General features: G+C 43.3%; 1 protein-coding gene across 2 annotated transcripts in view; it reads left to right on the top strand.

Moving 5' to 3' along the window:
• LOC148000493 (uncharacterized) overlaps positions 1-17503 on the top strand; it is a 49132-nt gene extending 31629 nt beyond the window's left edge. For both annotated transcript variants that reach the window (XM_087589410.1, XM_087589411.1), the window contains exons 11-13: positions 9894-16357; positions 16460-16782; positions 17358-17503. In XM_087589410.1, coding sequence (XP_087445536.1) covers positions 9894-16357; positions 16460-16782; positions 17358-17380 — 6810 coding nt within the window. In that variant the 3' untranslated portion in view covers positions 17381-17503. The remainder of the gene's footprint in view (positions 1-9893; positions 16358-16459; positions 16783-17357) is intronic.
• The last annotated feature ends 6209 nt before the right edge of the window (positions 17504-23712 follow it).

Here is a 23712-nt window from a genome sequence, read left to right as displayed (position 1 = left end):
GTCTCTGTCAGTTCAAGGACATTCTGTACTTAATTTATTTGGGGAGTAGGAGAATGTAAGTTGAATTGTAGGTATCAAAAGATAACTTGTAGGAATCAATCTTTCCCTTCCTCTGTTTCCAGTCTCAGGTATCAAATTCAAGTTGTCAGTCAGGCTGCCAAGTAGGTTTATCACATTGGTAGTATGATTTACACTTTGGTTAGCATTAACAGACAAACAGTAGATAAACTCTGCATGTGTGTGTGTGGGGGGTTATTTAACATTAACACAAATGCTAAGCAGTGCATGGGAGGATCAGACAAAGAGATGGGAGTTCATGTGATTGAACACTTGGCCACTGATGGGAGATTGTTTAACTTTCGGGGTCTGGCCTTGCTAGCAGAAGGTTTTCAGTGGTAGATTTTAATGGCTATGACTACTTGTGGTACCAGTACTGTGTTATCTGCTTCCCGGTCTACCAGCATGTGAGAACCAACAATGTACTGCCAAAAGTCAGGCCTCCCTGTTCCTTCCTTGAAATAAGTGACTGGTTTTCCCCATCAGATATTTTGTCACAGAAAGTACAGAAACAAATTCAAAAGTAACAGCCATCTTTCCTGTTTAAATCCCCTTTCAGAAGTTACAAAGCAAGCAGAAGGGTGTGTCTGTTGATCTTACACACACTACTTACTCCTTACTCCACTGCATACTGTCAACACGTAGCTAACTACCTTCCTCTAGACCTCTAATTTCATCATTAGGAAAGAGGAAGTTCAGATATAATTATTACACATAATGGAATCATTAGAAACTGTAATTTACAGAAACCAAACTCAAATGCTCTTCGTTTATGCCTAGATAAATTTGGTTTCCAATTAACTACTACAGGTGATGAACCTGAGTAATTTTTATTCTAGGAAGAACTTAGCAAAGACATAGAACTCAGGTACTTTAATAAACAGAAATTCATTCGGCAATCACCTTCTATTGCAGTGAAAAGTCATTAGAATTTTCGAAACTAAAATTTCTAATGCAAACACATTTTATCCTAACTAGAATTTTATGATGCTATGGAATGTACAAATAATGGTGATGAATATAGTAACTAAATTTTATATGCCCATGATTAGAATACAATCCACAATATCATTACAGCAGTGGGATCTTACAGAGACAACTAAGACAAAGGTAGTTTCCATTCTTCCAAGGAATAAATGTCACTGAAGTAAAACTAAACATCATTTCTGATGTTAAATTTGAATAAAACCAAACGAACACAAGACTTCCCACAAGACTACATGGGAAATGCAGTGTAATGAGTATAAAATAAAAAAATGAAAGACCTTAGCTAGTTAATACCAGTTCTCTACCCCATGCTAGCGGAATACCAGGTATAAGTCATTATAAACAAGTACAGCCAGCAGGATTTACAATGACACAGGCACATTTCAAAGGTGATGCCTAGTTTGGCTGAAAGAAAAAGATCACATGAATGAGAAATTCACACTTACTACATTTCATTTTTATTCTAAACGGCTATACACCAATCTTTCTCCTTTTATTTTAAAAGCAGTAAATATATATACATATATACATATATACATATACTTGCATATATATGCATGTATACACATCTTCTCACGTACACATATGTAGTTACAAATACATACATGCGTATAAGTGCACACACATGTGTATATGCATATTTGCCAGCCAGATGGTTCAATGGGGTAGTGATAAGTAGTCTGGTAACACATTGCATATGAAAACATGACTATGTGTGTAACATACCCCATGGTTTGCTATATTCAAGTCTGTCTTTCTCAGGAAATCCAAGGAACTTAAATTCTCTCATGATCCATTTTAATAGTGTGAACACTAAGAGGAAATGCATGCTTCTTCAACATTATTCTTTGATCAACAGTGCTCCTTCACCTGTTCTGTTGAATCTTCTCTGTGATATATTGCTTGTTGATGCAGAGAATGTTTGACGTGTCAGTTTTGCAAGTAAGAAACGTAAATCATCCTCAAACCTGGCACTGAAAGTCAAAAGTAGACTGCCATGTTATGGGTTTCCCTGAGGTGTAAGGAAGAACAAACATGTGAAGATCTTATTTCTTATGCAGTATGAGTCAATGAGGCTTCCCATTTACAATGCAGCATCAAACCCATTCACAAGCCCAACTTCCTGAATTTATCTATTTAAATCAACGAGTGTTCCGGGCATCCTATCTAAGCTAGCTTTATGGAATTTGATAACACATTTTGTGACCAAATCCCCTGGGTAACACCACTTCACAGCTTTGAATGAATCCTTCAGACTCTGTTAAATACACTCTTATTGTAACTAGCTGATGCTTATGTTAGTCACTTTCTATAGTTGTAAAAAATATCATGGGAAAGAAAATGTTTAGAAGAAAGAGATGGTGTGAAGTGGGTCTCTTGGTTAAATTGGATACAGAAATCACCATCATGATTCAGGCAGACAAGCATGACGATGAAGCAGCAGCTGAGAGATCACATCTTGACCTACACAGGAAAGAGAGAACTTAGTGGAAATGACACCAGTCTATTGAAATCTTTTTTTTTATTAACTTGAGTATTTCTTATTTACATTTCGAATGTTATTCCCTTTCCTGGTTTCTAGGCCAACATCCCCCTAATCCCTCCCCCTCCCCTTCTTTATGGGTGTTCCCCTCCCCATCCTCCCCCCATTGCTGCCCTCCCCCCAACAATCATGTTCACTGGGGGTTCAGTCTTAGCAGGACCAAGGGCTTCCCCTTCCACTGGTGATCTTACTAGAATATTTATTGCTACCTATGAGGTCAGAGTCCAGGGTCAGTCCATGTATAGTCTTTAGGTAGTGGCTTAGTCCCTGGAAGCTCTGGTTGCTTGGCATTGTTGTTCATAAGGGGTCTCGAGCTCCTTCGAGCTCTTCGAGTTCTTTTTCTGATTCCTTCAACGGGGGTCCCGTTCTCAGTTCAGTGGTTTGCTGCTGGCATTCGGCTATGTATTTGCTGTATTCTGGCTGTGTCTCTCAGGAGAGATCTACATCCGTATCCTGACGGCATGCACTTCATCGCTTTATCCATATTGTCTAATTGGGTGGCTGTATATGATTGGGCCACATGTGGGGCAGGCTCTGAATGGGTGTTCCTTCTGTGTCTGTTTTAATCTTTGCCTCTCTATTCCCTGCCAAGGGTATTCTTGTTCCCCTTTTAAAGAAGGAGTGAAGCATTCACATTTTGATCATCCGTCTTGAGTTTCATTTGTTCTATGCATCTAGGGTAATTCAAGCATTTGGGCTACTAGCCACTTATCAATGAGTGCATACCATGTGTGTTTTTCTGTGATTGGGTTGCCTCACTCAGGATGATATTTTCCAGTTGCAGCCATTTGCCTACGAATTTCATAAAGTCATTGTTTTTGATAGCTGAGTAATATTCCATTGTGTAGATGTACCATATTTTCTGTATCCATTCCTCTGTTGAAGGGCATCTGGGTTCTTTCCAGCTTCTGGCTATTATAAATAAGGCTGCTATGAACATAGTGGAGCACGTGTCTTTTTTATATGTCGGGGCAACTTTTGGGTATGTGCCCAAGAGAGGTATAGCTGGATCCTCAGGCAGTTCAATGTCCAATTTTCTGAGGAACCTCCAGACTGATTTCCAGAATGGTTGCACCAGTCTGCTTTCCCACCAACAATGGAGGAGTGTTCCCCTTTCTCCACATCCTCGCCAGCATTTGCTGTCACCTGAGTTTTTGATCTTACCCATTCTCACTGGTGTGAGGTGAAATCTCAGGGTTGTTTTGATTTGCATTTCCATTATGACTAAAGATGTTGAACATTACTTTAGATGTTTCTCAGCCATTTCGCCTTCCTCAGCTGTGAATTCTTTGTTTAGCTCTGAACCCCATTTTTTAATAGGGTTATTTGTCTCGCTGCGGGCTAACTTCTTGAGTTCTTTGTATATTTTGGATATAAGGCCTCTATCTGTTGTAGGATTGGTAAAGATCTTTTCCCAATCTGTTGGTGGCCGTTTTGTCCTACCCACAGTGTCCTTTGCCTTACAGAAGCTTTGCAGTTTTATGAGATCCCATTTGTCGATTCTTGATCTTAGAGCATAAGCCATTGGTGTTTTGTTCAGGAAATTTTTTCCAGTGCCCATGTGTTCCAGATGCTTCCCTAGTTTTTCTTCTATTAGTTTGAGTGTATCTGGTTTGATGTGGAGGTCCTTGATCCACTTGGACTTAAGCTTTGTACAGGGTGATAAGCATGGATCGATCTGCATTCTTCTACATGTTGACCTCCAGTTGAACCAGCACCATTTGCTGAAAATGCTATCTTTTTTCCATTGGATGGTTTTGGCTCCTTTGTCAAAAATCAAGTGCCCATAGGTGTGTGGGTTCATTTCTGGGTCTTCAATTCTGTTTCATTGGTCTATCTGTCTGTCTCTGTTCCAATACCATGCAGTTTTTATCATTATTGCTCTGTAATAGTGCTTGAGTTCAGGGATAGTGATTCCTCCTGAAGTCCTTTTATTGTTGAGGATAGTTTTAGCTATCTTGGGCTTTTTGTTGATGAATTTGCAAATTGTTCTTTCTAACTCTTTGAAGAAATGGATTGGTATTTTGATGGGGATTGCATTGAATCTGTAGATTGCTTTCGGTAAGATGGCCATTTTTACTATATTAATCCTGCCAATCCATGAGCATGGAAGATCTTTCCATCTTCTGAGGTCTTCTTCAATTTCTTTCTTCAGAGTCTTGAAGTTCTTATTGTACAGATCTTTTACTTGCTTGGATAAAGTCACACCGAGGTACTTTATATTATTTGGATCTATTATGAAGGGTGTTATTTCCCTAATTTCTTTCTCAGCTTTTTCTCTTTTGTGTAGAGGAAGGCTACTGATTTATTTGAGTTAATTTTATACCCAACCACTTTGCTGAAGTTGTTTATCAGCTTTTGTAGTTCTCTGGTGGAACTTTTGGGATCACTTAAATGTACTATCATATCATCTGCAAATAGTGATATTTTGACTTCTTCTTTTCCCATCTGTATCCCCTTGACCTCCATTTGTTGTCTGATTGCTCTGGCTAGAACTTCAAGAACTATATTGAATAAGTAGGGAGAGAGTGGGCAGCCTTGTCTAGTCCCTGATTTTAGTGGGATTGCTTCAAGTTTCTCTCCATATTGTTTAATGTTAGCAACTGGTTTGCTCTATATGGCTTTTACTATGTTTAGGTATGGGCCTTGAATTCCTATTCTTTCCAGGACTTTTATCATGAAGTGGTGTTGAATTTTGTCAAATGCTTTCTCAGCATCTAATGAAATGATCATGTGGTTCTGTTCTTTCAGTTTGTTTATATAATGGATCACGTTGATGGTTTTCCGTATATTAAACTATCCCTGCATGCCTGGGATGAAGCCTACTTGATCATGGTGGATGATTGTTTTGATGTGTTCTTGGATTTGTTTTGCCAGATATTTATTGAGTATTCTTGTGTCGATATTCATAAGGGAAATTGTTCTGAGGTTCTCTTTCTTTGTTGGGTCTTTGTGTGGTTTAGGTATAAGAGTAATTGTGGCTTCATAGAAGGAATTCGGTAGTGCTCCGTTTGTTTCATTTTTGTGGAATAGTTTGGAGAATATTGGTATGAGGTCTTCTATGAAGGTCTGATAGAATTCTGCACTGAATCCGTCTGGACCTGGGCCCTTTTTGGTTGGGAGACCTTTAATGACTGCTTCCATTTCCTTAGGAGTTATGGGGTTGTTTATCTGGTTTATATGTTCCTGATTTAACTTTGGTACCTGGTATCTGTCTAGGAAATTGTCCATTTCCTGCAGATTTTCAAGTTTTGTTGAATACAGGCTTTTATACTAAGATCTGATGATTTTTTGAATTTCGTCTGAATCTGTAGTTATGTCTCCCTTTTCATTTCTGATTTTGTTAATTTGGACACACTCTCTGTGTCCTCTAGTTAGTCTGGCTAAGGGTTTATCTATCTTAATGATTGTCTCAAAGAACCATCTCTTGGTTCTGTTGATTCTTTCTATGGTCCATTTGTTTCTACTTGGCTGATTTCAGCTCTGAGTTTGATTATTTCCTGCATTCTACTCCTCCTGGGTGTGTTTGCTTCTTTTTGTTCTAGAGCGTTTAGGGGTGTTGTCAAGCTGCTGACATATGCTCTTTCCTCTTTCTTTCTGCAGGCACTCAGCGTTATGAGTTTCCTCATAGCACAGCTTTCATTGTGTCCCATAAGTTTGGGTATGTTGTACCTTCGTTTTCATTAAATTCTAAGCAATCTTTAATTTCTTTCTTTATTTCTTCCTTGACCTGGTTATCATTGAATAGAGCATTGTTTTATTTCCACGTATATGTGGACATTCTTCCATTATTGTTATTGAAGACCAACTTTAGGCCATGGTGGTCTGATAAGATGCATGGGATTATTTCTATCTTTCTGTACCTGTTGAGGCCCGTTTTTTGACCAATTATATGGTCAATTTTGGAGAAAGTACCATGAGGAGCTGAGAAGAAGGTATATCCTTTTGCTTTAGGATAGAATGTTCTATAAATATCCGTTAAGTCCATTTGGCTCATGAATTCTCTTAATCTGTCTAGGTCTCTGTTTAATTTCTATTTCCATGATCTGTCCATTGATGAGAGTGGGGTGTTGAAATCTCCTACCATCATTGTGTGAGGTGCAATGTGTGTTTTGAGCTTTAGTAAGGTTTCTTTTATGTATGTAGGTGCCCTTGTATTTGGGGCATAGATATTTAGGATTGAGAGTTCATCTTGGTGGATTTTTCCTTTGATGAATATAAAGTGTCCTTCCTTATCTTTTTTGATGACTTTTGGTTGAAAATTGATTTTATTTGACATTAGAATGGCTACTCCAGCTTGCTTCTTCTGACCATTTGCTTGGAAAGTTGTTTTCCAGCATTTCACTCTGAGGTAGTGTCTGTCTTTGTCTCTGAGGTGTGTTTCCTGTAGGCAGCAGAATGCAGGGTCCTCGTTGCGTATCCAGTTTGTTAATCTATGTCTTTTCATTGGGGAGTTGAGGCCATTGATGTTGAGAGATATTAAGGAATAGTGATTATTGCTTCCTGTTATATTCATATTTGGATATGAGGTTATGTTTGTGCGCTTTTCTTCTCTTTGTTTTGTTGCCAAGACGATTAGTTTCTTGCTTCGTCTAGGGTATCTCTTGCCTCCTTATGTTGGGCTTTACCATTTATTATCCTTTGTAGTGCTGGATTTGTAGAAAGATATTGTGTAAATTTGGTTTTGTCCTGGAATATCTTGGTTTCTTCATCTATGTTAATTGAGAGTTTTGCAGGATGCAGTAACCTGGGCTGGCATTTGTGTTCTCTTAGGTTCTGTATGACATCTGTCCAGGATCTTCTGGATTTTATAGTTTCTGGCGAAAAGTCTGTATGATTCTGATAGGTCTGCCTTTATGTTACTTGATCTTTTTCCCTTACTGCTTTTAATATTCTTTCTTTATTTTGTGCGTTTGGTGTTTTGACTATTATGTGACGGGAGCTGTTTCTTTTCTGGTCCAATCTATTTGGAGTTCTGTAGGCTTCTTGTATGCTTATGGGTATCTCTTTCTTTAGGTTAGGGAAGATTTCTTCTATGATTTTGTTGAAGATATTTACTGGTCCTTTGAGCTGGGAGTCTTCACTCTCTTCTATACCTATTATCCTTAGGTTTGATCTTCTCATTGAGTCCTGGATTTCCTGTATGTTTTGGACCAGTAGCTTTTTCTGCTTTACATTATCTTTGACTGTTGAGTTGATGATTTCTATGGAATCTTCTGCTCCTGAGATTCTCTCTTCCATATCTTGTATTCTGTTGGTGAAGCTCGTATCTACAGCTCCTTGTCTCTTCTTTAGGTTTTGTATTTCCAGGGTTGTTTCCATGTGTTCTTTCTTGATTGCTTCTATTTCCATTTTCAATTCCTTCAACTGTTTGATTGTGTTTTCCTGGAATTCTTTCAGGGATTTTTGTGACTCCTCTCTATGGGCTTCTACTTGTTTATTTATGTTTTCCTGGAATTCTTTCAGGGATTTTTGCGATTCCTCTCTGTCGGCTTCTACTTGTTCTCTAAGGGAGTTATTCACGTCTTTCTGGAAGTTCTCCAGCATCATGATCAAATATGATTTTGAAACTAGATCTTGCTTTTCTTGTGTGTTTGGATATTTTGTGTTTGCTTTGGTGGGAGAATTGGGCTCCGATGATGCCATGTAGTCTTGGTTTCTGTTGCTTGGGTTCCTGTGCTTGCCTCTCGCCATCAGATTATCTCTAGTGTTACTTTGTTCTGCTATTTCTGACAGTGGCTAGACTGTCCTATATGCCTGTTTTTCAGGAGTGCTGTAGACCTTTTTTCCTGTTTTCTTTCAGCCAGTTATGGGAACAGAGTGTTCTGCTTTGGGGCGTGTAGTTTTTCCTATCTACAGGTCTTCAGCTGTTCCTGTGGGCCTGTGCCCTGAATTCACCAGGCAGGTCACTTGGAGCAGAAAAGTTGGTCTTACCTGTGATCCGGAGGCTCAAGGTTGCTCATGGGGTGTTGCTTATGAGCTCTCCGCGGCGGCAGCCACCAGGAAGTTCTGACCGCCCTTTCCGGGAGCTTCTGTGCACCAGGGTTCCAGATGGCGTTTGGTGTTTTCCTCTGGAGTCAGTAATGTGTGCAGAGTGCAGTCTCTTCTGGTTTCCCAGGCATGTCTGCCTCTCTGAAGGTTTAGCTCTCCCTCCCACAGGATTTGGGTGTAGAGAACTGTTTATATGGTCAGTCCCTTCAGGTTCTGGCGGTGTCTCAGATGCCAAAAGAAAGCACTGTTGTTCTACTCTGTTTCCAGCTCTGTCTCTCTATTGAAATCTTAAACCTCATCCTGGCAACAGTTTTACTACAAAACAGCCCCACCACCTACTCCTTTTGAAAATAATTCAGCGCTCTGCACAGCAAGCATAATGTGAGCCTATGGGGCTGTTGACATTCAAGCCACCACAGAGGTGCTGGATGAGGTCTTAATATACATCCTGTAAGTGTAGCAATAGTCATGATGTTACAGAATAGTTGACGATACTGTGCCCTCCTCCCAGATTGCGTTGTTTACTTATAAACAAATTTCTACTAATTGCTGTGGTTCAGCCTTTGCACAGACATTTAATCTCTCAAACTGGAATGTAGACATTTCCTTAGTACCCACCCTTAATGCTAAGTAATCAATGTAACCTTAGTTTATAGAATGAAGCACCTCGTTTAAAAGTGATGCTTAATTGCATGAAAGAGAGGGTGATTATCCAGAGAAAGATTTGGTATAAAGAATATTCCCATCTCTCTCACGAAGGAATAAGAAAAGTGGCTACTTGAGGGGTAGTGCAGCAGAAAGTACAAAAAGACGGGGGGAGAGAGAGAGAGAGAGAGAGAGAGGGAGGAGTGAGGGAGGGGCGGAGGGAGGGAGGTGGCCTTTTTACTTGGAGAGTTTTAGAGAGAAACAGTGCAGAATGAACCATAGAATATGAAGGAAAGAGAATATTACAAAATCACTATTTAGAGGAAGAGTAGAGCAAAACATCAGAGGCCAAGAGTCACATTTTGTCCTTTCTATTTATATATTTCCATCTTACAAGGAAAAATGACTTCAGGTAGCAAAGAGCAGAAGAAATCTAAGTATAAACCTAAAGAGATCCACAGTAAAGACTTTGAAAAACTCTGGGCCAATTACTCAAGCAGACAGGAAGCAGACTTCACTGAATGTCACTGAATGTCGTGCTAACTTTCGACAGAATACACAAATAGTTTGGGGACTATGAATCCAGGTTCTGACATTATCAGAAGGGTGATAGAATGAATAAAATCAGTAAATTTTCAATCAAAAGTATCACTGCTAATTTTCGTTTTAGGATGAAAAATATAAAACAGATAATTTCTATGCGGTGTCTTCTGAGCATAGAAATTCTATTCCTAAGGCTACTGCTGATCGTGAAGCTTCCACCTCTACTGCTGACAGCCTGGATGCTGCCGAGCCTGACCCAACAAATTCTACAAATGCTACTGACTGTCTGGCTGCTCTTGAGCGTGAGCTGACTAATTCCAACAACACTGCTGACTGTCTGGCTGACCTTGAGCCTGATCCGACGATTTCTACCAATGCCGCTAACTTTCAGGCTGCTGTTGCACCAGAGCCAACTATGTCCACCCACCCTGCTGACTGTCTGCCTGATGTGGAACCAGAGCCAACTATGTCCACCCACCCTGCTGACACTCTGGCTGCTCTTGAGCCTGAGCTGACTACTTTCAACAACACTGCTGACTGTCTGGCTGACCTTGAGCCTGAGCCAAACATGTCCACCCACCCTGCTGACAGTCTGCCTGATGTGGAACCAGAGCCAACTATGTCCAATCACCCTGCAGACACTCTGGCTGCTCTTGAGCCTGAACTGACTAATTCCAACAACACTGCTGACTGTCTGGCTGACCTTGAGCCTGATCCGACGATTTCTACCAATGCCGCTGACTTTCAGGCTGCTGTTGCACCAGAGCCAACTATGTCCACCCACCCTGCTGACTGTCTGCCTGATGTGGAACCAGAGCCAACTATGTCCACCCACCCTGCTGACACTCTGGCTGCTCTTGAGCCTGAGCTGACTACTTTCAACAACACTGCTGACTGTCTGGCTGACCTTGAGCCTGAGCCAAACATGTCCACCCACCCTGCTGACAGTCTGCCTGATGTGGAACCAGAGCCAACTATGTCCACCCACCCTGCTGACACTCTGGCTGCTCTTGAGCCTGAGCTGACCAATTTCAACAACACTGCTGACTGTCTGGCTGACCTTGAGCCTGATCCGACTATTTCTACCAATGCCGCTGACTTTCAGGCTGCTGTTGCACCAGAGCCAACTATGTCCACCTACCCTGCTGACTGTCTGCCAGATGTGGAACCAGAGCCAACTATGTCCACCCACCCTGCTGACACTCTGGCTGATCTTGAGCCTGAGCTGACCAATTCCAACAACACTGCTGACTGTCTGGCTGACCTTGAGCCTGATCCGACGATTTCTACCAATGCCGCTGACTTTCAGGCTGCTGTTGCACCAGAGCCTGCTATGTCCACCTACCCTGCTGACTGTCTGCCAGATGTGGAACCAGAGCCAACTATGTCCACCCACCCTGCTGACACTCTGGCTGCTCTTGAGCCTGAGCTGACTAATTCCAACAACACTGCTGACTGTCTGGCTGACCTTGAGCCTGATCCGACGATTTCTACCAATGCCGCTGACTTTCAGGCTGCTGTTGCACCAGAGCCTGCTATGTCCACCAACCCTGCTGACAGTATGGCAGCTGTTGAGCCTGAGCCGACTATGTCCACCCACCCTGCTGACATTCTGACTGCTGATGAGCCTGAACATAATAATTCTACCAAAGCTGCTGACTGTCTGGCTGACCTTGAGCCTGAGCCAAACATGTCCACCCACCCTGCTGACAGTCTGCCTGATGTGGAACCAGAGCCAACTATGTCCACCCACCCTGCTGACACTCTGGCTGCTCTTGAGCCTGAGCTGACCAATTTCAACAACACTGCTGACTGTCTGGCTGACCTTGAGCCTGATCCGACTATTTCTACCAATGCCGCTGACTTTCAGACTGCTGTTGCACCAGAGCCAACTATGTCCACCCACCCTGCTGACTCTCTGCCTGATGTGGAACCAGAGCCAACTATGTCCACCCACCCTGCTGACACTCTGGCTGCTCTTGAGCCTGAGCTGACAAATTCCAACAACACTGCTGACTGTCTGGCTGACCTTGAGCCTGATCCGACTATTTCTACCAATGCCGCTGACTGTCGGGCTGCTGTTGCACCAGAGCCCGCTATGTCCACCAACCCTGCTGACAGTATGGCAGCTGTTGAGCCTGAGCCGACTATGTCCACCCACCCTGCTGACATTCTGACTGCTGACGAGCCTGAACATAATACTTCTACCAAAGCTGCTGACTGTCGGGCTGACCTTGAGCCTGAGCCAAACATGTCCACCCACCCTGCTGACAGTCTGCCTGATGTGGAACCAGAGCCAACTATGTCCACCCACCCTGCTGACACTCTGGCTGCTCTTGAGCCTGAGCTGACCAATTTCAACAACACTGCTGACTGTCTGGCTGAGCTTGAGCCTGATCCGACTATTTCTACCAATGCCGCTGACTTTCAGGCTGCTGTTGCACCAGAGCCAACTATGTCCACCTACCCTGCTGACTGTCTGCCAGATGTGGAACCAGAGCCAACTATGTCCACCCACCCTGCTGACACTCTGGCTGCTCTTGAGCCTGAGCTGACTAATTTCAACAACACTGCTGACTGTCTGGCTGACCTTGAGCCTGATCCGACTATTTCTACCAATGCCGCTGACTGTCGGGCTGCTGTTGCACCAGAGCCCGCTATGTCCACCAACCCTGCTGACAGTATGGCAGCTGTTGAGCCTGAGCCGACTATGTCCACCCACCCTGCTGACATTCTGACTGCTGACGAGCCTGCACATAATACTTCTACCAAAGCTGCTGACTGTCTGGCTGACCTTGAGTCTGAGCCAAACATGTCCACCCACCCTGCTGACAGTCTGCCTGATGTGGAACCAGAGCCAACTATGTCCAATCACCCTGCTGACACACTGGCTGCTCTTGAGCCTGAGTCGACTAAATCCTCCAATGCTGCTGACTGTCTGGCCTATGTTGAGCCAGAGTCAGCTATGTCCACCCACCGTGCCGACAGTCTGGCTGCTCTTGAGCATGAGCTGTCTCATGCCAACAAAGATGCTGACTGTCTGGCTTCTCTCAAGGCTGAGCTGATTAATTCCACCAATGCTACTGATTGTCTGGCTTCTGTTGGGACTGAGACAACCATGTCCACCCAGCCTACTGACAATTTGGCAGCTGTTGAGCCTGAACATAATTCCACCAATACTGCTGACGGTAAGGACTCTGTTGAACAAGAGCCATCTAAGCCCACCTACCGTGCCGACAGTCTGGCTGCTCTTGAGCATGAGCTGACTAATTCCAACAACACTGCTGACTGTCTGGCTTCTCAGAAGGCTGAGTCAATTGATTCTACCAATGCTACTGATTGTTTGGGTTCTGTTGGGACTGAGACAACTATGTCCACCCACCCGGCTGACAATATGGCTACTGATGAGCTTGAGGCTACACATTCCACCAATGCTGCTTACTTTCTGGCGGCTCTTGAGCCCCAGTCGACTAATTCCTCCAATGCTGCTGATATTCTGGCTTCTGTTGGGTCTGAGACAACCATGTCTACCCACCTTGCTGATATTCCTATTGCTCATGAGCCTGACCATAATGATTCTACCAATGCTGCTGACAGTCTGGACTCCGTTGAGCCAGAGCCAGCTATGTCCACCCACCATGCCGACAGTCTGGCTGCTCTTGAGCATGAGCTGTCTCATGCCAACAAAGCTGCTGACTGTCTGGCTTCTCTCAAGGCTGAGCCAACCATGTCCACCCAGCCTGCTGACAGTTCGGCAGCTGTTGAGCCTGAGCCTACAATTTCCACCAGAGCTGCTGATTTTCTGGCTACTGTTCTGCCAGAGCTAACTAGGTCAAACCACCCTGCTGACTGTCTGGACTCTGTTCAGCCTGAGTCATCTATGTCCACACACCCTGCTGATAATATGGCTACTGATGAGCTTGAGCCTACAAATTCGACCAACGCTGCTTACTGTCTGGCTGCTCTTGAGCCTGAGTCGACTAAATCCTCCAATGCTGCTGACTGTCTGGCCTATGTTGAGCCAGAGCCAGGTATGTCCACCCACCGTGCCGACAGTCTGGCTGCTCTTGAGCATGAGCTGTCTCATGCCAACAAAGATGCTGACTGCCTGCCTTCTCTCAAGACTGAGCTGATTAATTCCATCAATGCTACTGATTGTCTGGCTTCTTTTGGGACTGAGACAACCATGTCCACCCAGCCTACTGACAGTGTGGCAGCTGTTGAGCCTGAACATAATAGTTCCACCAATGCTGCTGATGGTCTGGGCTCTGTTGAACAAGAGCCAGCTAATCCCACCCACCGTTCCAACAGTCTGGCTGCTCTTGAGCATGAGCTGACTAATTCCAACAACACTGCTGACTGTCTGGCTTCTCAGAAGGCTGAGTCAATTGATTCTACCAATGCTACTGATTGTTTGGCTTCTGTTGGGACTGAGACAACTATGTCCACCCACCCTGCTGACAATATGGCTACGGATGAGCTTGAGCCTACACATTCCACCTATGCTGCTTACTTTCTGGTCGCTCTTGAGCCCCAGTCGACTAATTCCTCCAATACTGCTGATATTCTGGCTTCTGTTGGGTCTGAGACAACCATGTCTACCCACCTTGCTGATATTCCTATTGCTCATGAGCCTGACTATAATGATTCTACCAATGCTGCTGACAGTCTGGACTCCGTTGAGCCAGAGCCAGCTATGTCCACCCACCATGCCGACAGTCTGGCTGCTCTTGAGCATGAGCTGTCTCATGCCAACAAAGCTGCTGACTGTCTGGCTTCTCTCAAGGCTGAGCCAACCATGTCCACCCAGCCTGCTGACAGTTCGGCAGCTGTTGAGCCTGAGCCTACAATTTCCACCAGAGCTGCTGATTTTCTGGCTACTGTTCTGCCAGAGCTAACTAGGTCAAACCACCCTGCTTACTGTCTGGACTCTGTTCAGCCTGAGTCATCTATGTCCACACACCCTGCTGATAATATGGCTACTGATGAGCTTGAGCCTACAAATTCGACCAATGCTGCTTACTGTCTGGCTGCTCTTGAGCCTAAGTCGACTAAATCCTCCAATTCTGCTGACTGTCTGGCCTATGTTGAGCCAGAGCCAGGTATGTCCACCCACCGTGCCGACAGTCTGGCTGCTCTTGAGCATGAGCTGTCTCATGTCAACAAAGATGCTGACTGTCTGGCTTCTCTCAAGGCTGAGCTGATTAATTCCATCAATGCTACTGATTGTCTGGCTTCTGTTGGGACTGAGACAACCATGTCCACCCAGCCTACTGACAGTTTGGCAGCTGTTGAGCCTGAACATAATTCCACCAATGCTGCTGACGGTCTGGACTCTGTTGAACAAGAGCCAGCTAAGCCCACCCACCGTGCCGACAGTCTGGCTGCTCTTGAGCATGAGCTGACTAATTCCAACAACACTGCTGACTGTCTGGCTTCTCAGAAGGCTGAGTCAATTGATTCTACCAATGCTTCTGATTGTTTGGCTTCTGTTGGGACTGAGACAACTATGTCCACCCACCCTGCTGACAATATGGCTACTGATGAGCTTGAGCCTACACATTCCTCCAATGCTGCTTACTGTCTGGCTGCTCTTGAGCCTGAGTCGACTAAATCCTCCAGTGCTGCTGACTGCCTGGCCTATGTTGAGCCAGAGCCAGCTATGTCCACCCACCGTGCCGACAGTCTGGCTGCTCTTGAGCATGAGCTGTCTCATGCCAACAAAGATGCTGGCTGTCTGGCTTCTCTCCAGGCTGAGCTGATTAATTCCACCAATGCTACTGATTGTCTGGCTTCTGTTGGGACTGAGACAACCATGTCCACCCAGCCTGCTGACAGTTTGGCAGCTGTTGAGCCTGAACATAATAATTCTACCAATGCTGCTGACGGTTTGGACTCTATTGAACAAGAGCCAGCTATGCCCACCCCCCGTTCCGACAGTCTGGCTGCTCTTGAGCATGAGCTGTCTCATGCCAATAAAGCTGCTGACTGTCTGGCTTCTCTCAAGGCTGAGCCAACCATGTCCACCCAGCCTGCTGACACTTTGGCATCTGTTGAGCCTGAGCCTACTTTTTCCACCAAAGCTGCTGATTGTCTGGCTACTGTTCAGCCTGAGCTAACTAGGTCAAACCACCCTGCTGACTGTCTGGATTCTGTTCAGCCTGAGTCATCTATGTCCCCACACCCTGCTGACAGTTTGGTAGCTATTGAGCCTGAACTGACTAATTCCACCAAAGCTGCTGACTGTCTGGACTCTGCTGAGCCAGAGCCAACTATGGCCACCCACCATGCTGACATTCTGACTGCTGTTGAGCCTGAACATACTAATTGCTCCAGTACTGCTGACTGTCTGCCTGCTGTTCAGCCTGAGTCCAGTATGTCCACCCACCCTGCTGACAGTATGGCTGCTATTGATGCTGAGCCTACAGATCCTGCCATTGTTGCTGACTGTCTGGCTGCTCTTGAACCTCGGCTGTCTGTTACATGTGCTGCTGACAGTAGTGTGTTAGTTGAGAGTCATGACTCAGGACCAGCTAGTCACATTGGATTGGATTATGTAGTTGATTTACCTCTTTACAAGGAGAGTACAAGGTACAAACCCCATGCTGACCCAGAGCCCACTCCTGGTTCCTGCACTTGTTATTCCCTTGACTCCATTCAAATGACTAACCTGACTCTTTTGATATCCCTTAGTGAAGAAGAAATATTTGATTCTGCTACTTCAGATGAGGAATCTTCTTTTACTCCTGACGTAGAAGAAGGTCTGCCTGCTACTCAGGGTGCTGAGGATATTTTTCATGCTTCCGCACGAGCTGAACCAATAAACCACAGCTTGATCCTTCTCAGGGAGAGTGGATATCTTCGGGCAACAGAGATACCACGCATACCTTTTTTGCTCTTCATATGGCTTATATCCTCACTCTTATCCATCATAACATGGATGAAAATCCAAATTCAACAAGCATGGCATGAAGAAAATGGCCAAGGAGCTCCCACTAAGAAGAGAGTCGGACCAGGTAAGTTAAACTAAAATAGTAGCTTAAAATAGATTAAGATTGTTTTACTAGAAACCTAGGTCTCTTTTGTTAATAAATTTCATACTTCTATAGGGCTATTTACGCATAACCTAGAACCTGAAAACTTTATTTTTTCTCAATTTATAGAAAATAATTTTCATAATGTAACAAATCCAGTTTAGAGAAATACAACTGACCAGGTAATATTTTTTCCTACTTGGATGTTTCCTATTCTAGAATGAGGAGATTATTGTCACTTCCAGTGAAAACATGTGTTTCCTGAATGACTAAGCCGGGAAAACTTCCTGTTAAATGTTATTGTCTATTTATCGCTGTCATTCTGAACTCTGACTTCTGAAGTTAGCATAGCCTTTGACCGCAACATTCCAAAAGAAGCAACTTCTGAGATTAAAAATAACAAGAGAAGCATCCACCTTCTCACTGTTTCTCTCTACATTGATATGTCTACATTGATATCTACATGATAATGACACTGATGTTGTTGATGCTGGGCATGACAATATCACCAGAGATGTGCCTGATGATACTGTTAATAATTCTTCTTTTTCTTCTAGTGGCTGCGGCTCCTGATCCCTAGACCCTTGATGCTCCTCCAGGATCGATTGGAATATCAAAACACAGTCTGTGTGGGAGAATTGATCATATATATAAATTTTAAAATAAAATGTTCAGTCTGATTGTAGACTGAAGTAAAAATTGATTGTTTCATTGGAGTCTCAGTTGTGCCATGTGATGCTTCCTGGAAACTTTTTTCAATTATTTTCAATTTTAATATTTTCAATTTTAATATTTACTTATTTACTTTACATCCTGCTCACTGCCCCCTCCCTGTCAGCCTCTCCCATAATTGTTCCCTTGTGCCCCACTCTCCTTCTCCTCTCAGTGGGTAGGGGCCATTTGGTTATCTTCCCACCCTGGAACATGAAGTCTCTGTGAGACTAATCTAGGACACAATCTAGCTAGAAGAACCTATTCTGCATACAGGCAACATCCTTTAGGATAACCCATGCTGTAATTGTTTGGGACTCACACAAAGATCAAGCTGCACATCTCCTACCTATGTGTGTGGAGGCTTAGGACCAGCCTCTGTATGTTCTTTGGTTGGTGGTTCAGTCTCTAAGAGCCCTAAGAGTCCAGGTCAGGTGATTTGGTTAGTCTTCCTGTGGCGTTCTTATCGTCTGAGGGACTGCAATCCTTCCACTTATTTTTCCATGACAGTCTTCAAGATCCATCCAATTTTAGCTGGGAGTGTTCATCTAAGTCAGCTTCTGGGTGAACCCTCTCATGGGACAGCCTATGCTAGACTCTGTCTGCAAGCATAACAGGATATCATTAATAGTGTCAGGGACTGTTGCTTGACAATGCGATGGGTTTCAAGTTGGGTAGGCTGGTGGTTGGCTTTTCCCTCAATCTCTCCTCCAGCCCTGTTCCTTCATTGACTGTAGACAGGAAAAAAATTGGATTTAAAGTTTTGTGGTTGGGTTGATGTTCGAATTGCTCCAGTGGGCTTGCTGCGTAGCTAGAAGAGCCAGTCACCCCAGGCTCTGTATCCCCAAGGCTATGATTCACAACCTCCACTGATTCTTGTGTGCCTCCCCTATCCCATTCTCTGTCTCTCTCTCTGAGGTTGTACCCTCACTCAACACCCTTACAAGTTACAGATCTCCATTCATTATCATGGTTCCCTCCTCCTTCCCACACTGAACCCTGCCTGACCCTATCCCTTTCTATCTCCTTTCTTAATCAGCTCCTTTCATCCATCCATATGCCTTCCATGACCATTCTATATTCTCAAATATCCTTTCTTGTGCCCTTCTTTTTCTACCTTCTTGGGTCTGTAGAGTCTATCATGGGCATCCTGTATTTTATGGGCTTCCTCCTGAGAGGGAGGGGTCATGCTTACCTTCCTTTTCACTGAGCCCCACTGGATTGCATTCCTATTTAGGGCTCCTAGGCATAAGAGGCCTGTATAACTAAAGAGAGCCAATCCTAGGCCTTCTATAAGAAAACATAATCATTGAATTAAGTCATAAATACTTTTCCAATGTTTCTTTTAGAGCCCATCTATTCAGCACTTTAACATGTTTAAGTTAAAGAAATTACATTTTTTTATATCATTAAATTGATTAGATTTATATGTAGAAGATTTTGCTGCTGTGCATTTTCTATGCAGTATGTGTGATAGAATTCAGTACTGGTTCCCCTGGAATTGGAGTTACAGATAGTTGTGAGTGACCAGCAATGTGCTAGCAATTAAAACTGAGAGCTCTACAGTCAAAACTAGAACTCTTAACAGCCCATCCATCTCTAAAGATATATATATATATATATATATATATATATATATATATATATCTCAACATGGTAAATTTTATCATAAAATCTTATGAAATTTCAATACATTGTCTAGTTTATGTAAAAAAAAATTCACTAAGAACATTTTACTCTAATATGACCTGTGTTTGCAGATGGGTCAAAGACATTTTGAATTGGATCTATGACCCTGAACCCCAGTACTCACATTGTGTACATGTGTACATCTTGTTTGTGCATTGATCCACATATGAAAGATAGAGACTGATATTGTCTTTCTCTCACTTTACCCCCCACACGTGGATTACTGTGTTTGGGCCAAAGGACAATGCCACTTGACAGTTCTGTTCTGCTATACTGTGGGTTCTAGGGACTGAATACAGACCATCAACCCTCATTTTCGTTCCACCCCTGGTCCCTCCATTTTGGAGACTGTTCACTCACTCAAATCCCTAGTGTGTTTGATTTTCTGTCTTGGAGCAAAATTATCTTCATACTTGCAGGAAAGTAAGCTTTGGGGATCCCATTATACCCACATCTGCAATGAGGTTTTCAGGACAAGTGTTTTGCCAATTGAGTTTTACCAAGCACCCCAGTCTCTATCCCTTATTTCCTATTTTTAGGCTGTACTAGCTTAGGAAGGAGAACCAGTAGCACAGTAGTAGACATTCCATTGTCCACATGCTTCTTGATCATCTTGTAGTTCTAAAGGCTTAATTAATTAGTCTTTAAGCTGCAGTTTCATATAAATAATAAATTATGCATTCTAATTCCAAAATATTCCTCTGTTTATTGAACATATTCTTTAAATACTCCGACTTGATGAACTGGAATTTTTCATTCTGTCAGTCCATTTACTCCCCACATGTAACTTCCCACATGTACTGTGTAGAATCCCCATTCTACTATTTCTCAAGATTGTCCCATTCTTACACCTTTTTGTTTCTTTAGCCAGTCAAGATCCTTACACTTCATAAATTTAAATATTATGAAATGAACCCTGGTCTTTGGGACCCTCATTTCATTTTGCTTAAACCATTTTGAATCTAAAATCCAGGAGCTGGGGTGCCATTGTTTCTCACCTCATAGTGATATTTACCAATTTTGGTGTAAGTCCAGGCACACACTGACCATTTTACCATAAAGCGTGAAGTCCTGCTTTGCTACCTTTTAGTCCCTGTGTTACCATTGATACTGTATCTATTACCTAAGAAGCATGTTGTGATCCTGATGGAAGCAAATACAGAAACATTACTCCTGGGCATAAAAAATGAAATTTGGAAATGAAAAAAAAATCAAAGTACTAGTGACTGGGGGTTTCCTTGTTCATTTGTTGGTAAGAATTTACATAGATACACGTGGTCTGAAAACTGCATCCATAGGTCATGTCTACATTGTGTCAATCATCCAGCCTAAGACCCACAGCCTGTCACTCATCCACAAGACACACAGCTTATCAAAAAATCTGTCCGCAAACCCTCCATAGTCTGTCAATTATCCATAGGGAAATCCCACAGCCTGGCAATCATCAATAAGAATTGCCTAAGTCCTGTCAATCATCCACTGGAAACCTCCTTGTCCTGTCAGTCATCTACAAGCAACTCTCAACTCTCTGTCATCCAGAAGAAATTTTCACAGCCTGTCAATCACGCATAAAAAATAGCCATAGTCTGTTAATCATCCACAGGTCATGTCCACAAGCTTACATACAAACCTTACATGGAGATCTGTAACTTGTAAGAGTGTTGAGTGAGGGTACAACCTCAGAGAGAGAGACAGAGAATGGGATAGGGGAGGCACACAAGAATCAGTGGAGGTTATGAATCATAGCCTTGGGGATACAGAACCTGGGGTGACTGGCTCTTCTAGCTACACAGCAAGCCCACTGGAGCAATTCGAACATCGACCCAACCACAAAACTTTACATCCAATTTTTTTCCTGTCTACAGTCAATGAAGGAACAGGGCTGGAGTGTAGAGGGCCGCAATAACATTCGCCACCACAAGATGGCGCGGGCCTCCGCCGCGCCAGCCGACTTCCTTTCAGGAAGTTAATTGTGTGTGCATGTGCAAGAGTGCCTTCGTGCCAGGTCTTTGCCCACTCCGGGGTGTGCCTAATGAGATCTTGGGTAAGCGACCAATCAGGTGTGGATGTGCCGCGCTAGGGTGTATATAAGCCGCGCCCTGCCGGCGTCCCGGGCCTCTCCTTAAGATTCAAAAAATGTTTAGCTGCAGTAAGAATTCGTGTGTTCCCATGTATTCTTGCTGGCGAGCTCGCGCGGGACACTGGAGGAGAGACTGAGGGAAAAGCCAACCACTAGCCTACCCAACTTGAAACCCATCACATTGTCAAGCAACAGTCCCTGACACTATTAATGATATCCTGTTATGCTTGCAGTCAGAGTCTAGCATAGGCTGTCCCATGAGAGGGTTCACCCAGAAGCTGACTTAGATGAACACTCCCAGCTAAAATTGGATGGATCTTGAAGACTGTCATGGAAAAATAAGTGGAAGGATTGCAGTCCCTCAGACGATAAGAACGCCACAGGAAGACTAACGAAATCAACTGACCTGGACTCTTAGGGCTCTTAGAGACTGAACCACCAACCAAAGAACATACAGAGGCTGGTCCTAAGCCTCAACACACATAGGTAGGAGATGTGCAGCTTGATCTTTGTGTGAGTCCCAAACAATTACAGCATGGGTTATCCTAAAGGATGTTGCCTGTATGCAGAATAGGTTCTTTTTTTTTTTTTTTTTATTAACTTGAGTATTTCTTATATACATTTCGAGTGTTATTCCCTTTCCTGGTATCCGGGCAAGCATCCCCCTCCCCATTCCCCTTCCTTATGGGTGTTCCCCTCCCAACCTTCCCCCCATTGCCGCCCTCCCCCCACCAGTCTAGTTCACTGGGGGTTCAGTCTTAGCAGGACCCAGGGCTTCCCCTTCCACTGGTGCTCTTACTAGGATATTCATTGCTACCTCTCCCTTCCCTACAATCTTAGTGTTGTTCTTGATGGTGACAATTACTTAAGTATGAATATTAAAATGATATTAAATGATTTGAAAAATTCAGAGACAAATATTTAGAAAGCTTATGACACAGGAAATACGGAGACTGTTCCAACACAACAAAAGAACAGCAGTACCAGGATTACTACATAGTTCAGTAGTTCAGTTCGTGAGTCATGAACCAAGACAAAGAATAAGCTAGATCAGCTGTTGGTCCACTTCAGTATTTTTTATTTTGACACAGTTTGCCACTGAATTAAAGGTCATGTGTGTCATTGGCAAATGTTCTACCATGAATAAACACCCCCAGTCCCTGAGTCTGAAATTTTATAATTTCTGACTCTAAAAATGACAGCATAAGCCACATGTTTAGAATTATACATACATAATCACAGGTAATAAATAGTGTTTCCTAATGATCTGTTTGAGTTTTGAAATGTCCAATGCAGCAGAAAACTACCTTTTGCTAGGAGGTTTTCTGTAAACTTTCATCCTGTAATGAACCAGCAATGTTCTTGATACTGCAGTCCAAGACATTTTTTTTGTCATATTTCAGATGGAGCTTTCAATGTGGATATATAAATAGTTCATTTCCTTCCACATATTCTGGTATTGTAGAATTATAAATCTTGTCCTAGACTTTGTTAATGTTTAGCTCTACAAAATGATCTTACAAAGCTATATTCCTTTCCATATGAAATAAAATTGTTTATGCTGAAATTCCCTGTTTAGTACACATGTTTACCTATTGTTTATGTTGAGCCATTATTTCCAGACAACAGATCTGTGCTTTAAGGTGAGCCTTTCTAGAGAGAGCTCACTCTCATTTCAAAACTTTAATGCTCTTTGAAATATTTAATTTTATTTTTTCTTATTCACTTTACATCAAACTCACTGACCCTGTCTCAGTCTCCCTATTCTACAGTCCTTTCCGGTTCCCCTTCCCCTTCACCTCTGAGCAGTCATGGATCCCCTATATATCCCCACACCCAGGCACTTCAAGTCTCTGCAAGGGTAGACACTTCCTCTCTCTCCAAGGTCAGACAAGGCAGCTCAGCTAGAAGGAGGTATCCCATGTATAAGGAACAGTTTTTGATAGGCCCCATCCCAGTTGACTGGGACCTATAAGAAAATCCAGCTACTCTTCTGCTACATATGAGTGGGAAGGTGTGAGTCCAGCCCGTGTATTTTCTGTGGTTGGTGGTTCAGTCTCTGAGAGCCCCAGGTGTCCAGGTTATTTCACTCTGTTGTTTGTCCTCTGGAGTTCTTATCTCCTTGCAGACCTGGAATCTTTCCTCCTAGTGTTCCCTAAGAGTCTAATGCCATACATCCCTGAGCAAGGCAAATCTTGTCATTAGAGTTTTTAAGTGGGAGGAAGGGAGGGAGGGAGGGAGGGAGGGAGGGAGGGAGGGAGGGAGGGAAAGTGGGAAAGATTGTGTGTATGCTTTCTCGAGCCTTTTAGTTTGTGCTCTATTTAAAACTTAACCATGCCTCATGTTTTCTCTTGTGAAATTCGGGAGGATACCAGTCAATAATCATAATCATTTGCTGAAAAATGAATTAAAGATTATTTGCCTAGACCTGT

This window comes from Rattus norvegicus, chromosome 16 (assembly GCF_021556685.1).
Source record: "Rattus norvegicus strain SHRSP/BbbUtx chromosome 16, alternate assembly SHRSP_T2T, whole genome shotgun sequence".
In the NCBI taxonomy this organism is placed as follows: domain Eukaryota; kingdom Metazoa; phylum Chordata; class Mammalia; order Rodentia; family Muridae; genus Rattus; species Rattus norvegicus.
This window is presented reverse-complemented; position numbering and strand designations above follow the sequence as displayed.